Source organism: Hypomesus nipponensis, chromosome 25 (genome assembly GCF_054491055.1).
Source record: "Hypomesus nipponensis isolate SF chromosome 25, ASM5449105v1, whole genome shotgun sequence".
In the NCBI taxonomy this organism is placed as follows: Eukaryota; Metazoa; Chordata; class Actinopteri; order Osmeriformes; family Osmeridae; genus Hypomesus; species Hypomesus nipponensis.
In genome coordinates, this window is record NC_140385.1 from 1,174,248 (window position 1) to 1,178,743 (window position 4,496).

Consider the following 4,496-nt stretch of genomic DNA (forward strand, 5'->3'; position numbering starts at 1 on the left):
TTCAAGAATTGAGCCAAAGCAATGGAGAAAAACTGTAAAAGTGCACGTCTAATAAAGTAAATCAAAAACCATTAAAAAGTATTTGAAGTCATGGGTCCCAGCAAAGGGGCCTCACAAGGTCAACACCAGACACTCCAGGTGTTGTGAATGACAATACTGATTCTAGGGGGCCCATACTAAAGTATTTCAAGGTCGAATCAAACATTTAACCAATGTTCCATCCTACAACATAATAAAGTCAGCTGTGCAAACAGTGTGTTGTGTATGAGCTTTGACTAATTATTGGGCTTTGATGTAATCAAGCTGTAATCAAACACCAACAAACCAGGAAGGTAAATTAAAGTATAAGAGAACAAGTAAGTGAACAGAGACAAATATCATTCTTGCAGGATTTTATAAAAAACAGACAATTTCACGAATAACATATCAAATGCAAAGAAAATACAAAAAACAAAACAGTTGAGGTGTCATTTAATGACACCTTAATCTCAACAACATGATACAATAGAATTTCATCAACATAGTCACAACTGCAAAGCTTTTTATCACACACACACACACACCCACACGAAATAAAAATGACAACAAAATACAAGCCAAAACACAAAACACAAGCCAAAGTCTTTGCGGTATCTCGAGAAACAGTCTTTGTGGTTTACCAGTATAAATAAAATGTAACTCAACAAAAACACACGCTGCCGTCTTTGAGGGAATGAAAATCAATAAAAACAATAATACAATTCTGAGATAAGATTAGTAAAATGCTTTGGTAAAAAGGTAGGTTTTAAACTGTCTTTTGAAAATGTCTATCTATTTTTAGGGGCAAGCTATAGAACCCTGCCATGCACGCACTTGCATCCACGATTTAAACCGTCTATTTCTGATGCGTCTGCTCAGCCGACTCCGGACGAATCATGGAGTCATCGAGTCATCTTCCTCCCTGATGATGAAAGACTGTATTAACATCCCCACTTTACTGACAGGAACACTAATAACAATGACACATGAAGTAGTAGGTCTTGTGAGTGAGGCTGGGGAGTAGAGGCTGACAGTAGAACTCATTGAAGGACTCGACCAATAAGAGGCCCTCCTTAACCTCAACACACACATGGACATACTGTACACACACACACACACAGTACCTGGTAGCACTGGGTCATCAATTTCTCAGTGGATATTCTCCAGTCCCGCTGTCTCGGTCATCAAGTTCAACACATTCCCCTTTAGTCATAAATATCTGTTAGAAATACCAGAGTAAAAATAATGTCTCACACACACACACACGACTGTGTCTTACTTTTACTGCCTGCTGTATGTTTAATCCGAGAGCGGAGGTAGTATACTGCTACACAGGTGACCATAATGACCAGACACAGGACACCCGTAGTAACAGAGACAGGAACAGCTATATTAGGCTTTGGACACGGCTGCCATAAACCACCTGAAAGACACAGAAGGTGAACACTCATGAGACAGTTACCTGACAGAAAGAGATTAAGCACTAATGAAGAATAAGACACAGGAAGATCTCATAGATTAACTGCTACCGAATAATAACAACAAGGTTATAGTACAGAACCTCACCAGGAACATGGATCTCTGTCTTCCGGGTCTGGTTGAGTCCCTGCAGATGAACCCTGCAGGTGAACCTGTTGGTGTCTGTCTTCTGTACAGTCACTCTGCTTCTCACAGTGTAGCGTTGGTGAGGGCCGGGGTCAGGGTGTCTGTCTGTCTGTGTGACATCAGCAGGGAGGGGGCGTCCCTCACTGTCCCTCCACTCCAGCTCAGGTTCTGGGTACCAGCCTCCAGACACACACTGGAGACCCATCCTATCTTCTCTGGCTTCCTGGATGGAGACCTCTGGTTTGGAAACCTCCCCTACAGAGACAGACTGATTTAACCATGAGAACAATTATTAACAATCTTAAACAGCTTGTACCTAATCTAACTTACCAACACTGAGCTGGATGACAGTCTTCTGGACCTGCCCGTCCTTAACAACAAGGCAGGTGTAGCTCCCCTCATCCTCCAGCTTCACTCTGAAGAGTTTCAGGGAGACGTTGCCCCTGACCAGTTCATCTTCAAATAGCATCGTCCTGTATTTGTAAGACGGATTCTTCCCACTTTGTAAGTTACGACCATCCCGGTAGAAATGTACCATAGCAGGTTCCAGGTCAGGTCTGGACCACTCCACTGTCAGGAACTCTGCATCGATGGAAGGTTCCAGGGAACACGGCAGAATTACATATTCACCAGCTACAGCAACGATGGGGTCAGGTGAACCAATCAGCTGAGACTCTCCTGGAAGAACAGACACAAAGACTCATAATCCATCTGGGACAATCAAGAGGTGTTTGATAAAACTACATATGTGGAATTACATTTCTTAGAAAACTAGTTTTTTATTATGAAAAAGCCTTAGTATTAATTGTTTCGGTCAAAGCGCGGGAAACAAGTGTTGTCTGAAACATGTAATCTTTATCTACAGTGTGTAGTAACCCACTCCTGCCTGCCACACATCCCTAGAGAAGTCTGACAGGTAAACTATGAACTGTGCTTTCAGCAACATGTGTTTTGTCATCACAGGTGTGTTCTGCATCTTGGTGGTAAACAGACTCACCAGCAGGAGTTCCTCCAGGGATAAGGAGCACCAGGAGACACAGTAGAACCAGCATCACTATGGAGACACACAGTTATACTGCTTCATAGTAGTTCTCGTTCTTTGTAGTTCTGTGGAGTTTCACCGCCTCAGTCTTCATTAAACGTGTGTTACACTTTTAGGAATGACGGGTCGTTCACTGTTGGTGCATATGAAAGAACAGGTTAGAATAAGAGCGCCCTTACACTTGGACTGATCACATACTCATACTTCTCATTGAGAAATAGCTGTACGACTGCACTGTTCAAAGGTAATAAGTTAAATTTGTACCATGTTTAATCTTTTTTAAATCTTGTCACAGTTGAATGGCAGTAACAATGGTTATAGTTACTGCTGTGGTTGTGTGTCGTTGTGCTTTTTAACCTGATTTTGTCTTAGGGCCATGAGGACATGGCCATAATGATTAATGATTCTGGCTGGCTTTAACCAGGCTTAATGATTCTGCCTGGTTAAATAAATAAATATTGTAGTCTAACGAAACTAAATTAAACAGTGTACTGCAAAGTCAGTTAGGACTTTCTTGACAGTAGGGAGACATTTAAAAAGATGTATGAAGAACAAATGACTTGTATGCAAGTTACTTTCAATGACAATACATAAAAGGTTTGAAGAGATTAAGTTACAGTACAGCTTTAATATTGGAGATGTGAATACATTTGATACCATGTGAGGTTACATAAATGTTTTAGGTGCGGGGATAAGTAGCATACATAGAAACAGAGCCATTTCTCTCTGGCTCTGCATAGGACATTTGCTACAACACGATTTGCACATTTTAGTTAGTTTACCATAACCCATGAATATTATAGAGATCCCTCAAGTCGGCCCACATCTTCAGCTACCAATACGCAGCTACTGATACGACCAGAGCTCTTGCTTGATGGCATCCGAAGCGGAATCAGAATGTCAGAGCATTAGCAACAGTAGCAACCATAGACATATATGTCTATGGTAGCAACAACATTAGCAAGCCAAAACTCTTTCTAGCATGTGACAGGAAGAGCCTAACCTGTCAGCTGTGTTGTCGATGCCCTGAGAGAAAAAAGTAAGTGACCAGAGCTTGCCGTAAAGCAGTAGCTATGGTCGTATGATGTGTATGACGTCAATTACGTTATCAAAAGCTTTTTAGAACAGAAAGGCGACTTTAAAAAAACAGCCAGCAGTGTGTATTTTTTTTGCCTCCCCTTTCGAATTCAGAATTCAAATTACTACTCAAAAAATTATATCCTGAGAAAAGTGGATTTTGAAGGGTAGAGCTCCATAGACCTCCATTCATTCTGCACTCGCTCGTTAGCGCCCTCACATGGAACTTCAACCAGTTCAGAACCCGGAAGTTTCCCGAGAGTGGCAGTTCTCTCCATAGATATATATAAACGGTTCTCTCTATATTAGACATTCTCTGCTGATACTCAAGTTGACGTAACTCTTTTCTGGATCTAGGAAGTAAATTAGGGTCGATAGTATTTTGCATCTATAAAAACGTTAGCATCTGCAAAAAAGTTGAAAAGAAAAAGAGATCGTAGCCTATTTCCCATTTGTGAAGTCGAGATTATGAGGACTGTTGAGTGTGTGTGTTGTGTACTAATTATGAGGACACGTTCAAGAGCTTTTGTTATAGGAGCGATGTTAAAATGTCGGACGTTAAATTTGACCGCGGCATCATGGAAATCATTTTAGATTATTTTATGCACCTTCTAGAGGAGGAAATGGACGCAACAAATGGTACAAGTTAAGTGTATATAGATTAAAATATTGTACACAAACAACAGATAATAGTTGCACTGTTAAAAATAAAGAAATACCTTCTGAACCACTCCTTTTCTCCGCCATGTTTAAA

General features: G+C 40.8%; 1 protein-coding gene across 4 annotated transcripts; it reads right to left on the reverse strand.

The window, feature by feature from the left end:
* Positions 1-388: 388 nt before the first annotated feature.
* Positions 389-4,496, reverse strand: LOC146221615 (butyrophilin subfamily 1 member A1-like). 4 transcript variants are annotated; one of them, XM_084691079.1, is made up of 7 exons: positions 4,462-4,496; positions 2,621-2,798; positions 1,954-2,301; positions 1,585-1,878; positions 1,298-1,441; positions 1,143-1,221; positions 389-940 (listed from the first exon to the last, which is right to left on the reverse strand). In XM_084691079.1, exons 2-6 carry the CDS (start codon positions 2,673-2,675, stop codon positions 1,160-1,162), a joined length of 903 nt encoding a protein of 300 aa, XP_084547205.1. In that variant the 5' UTR covers positions 2,676-2,798; positions 4,462-4,496; the 3' UTR covers positions 389-940; positions 1,143-1,159. The 4 variants fall into 4 exon arrangements, with proteins under 4 accessions (XP_084547205.1, XP_084547207.1, XP_084547208.1 ...); XM_084691081.1 differs by lacking the exon at positions 4,462-4,496 and adding an exon at positions 3,669-3,711; XM_084691082.1 differs by lacking the exon at positions 4,462-4,496 and adding an exon at positions 3,448-3,659.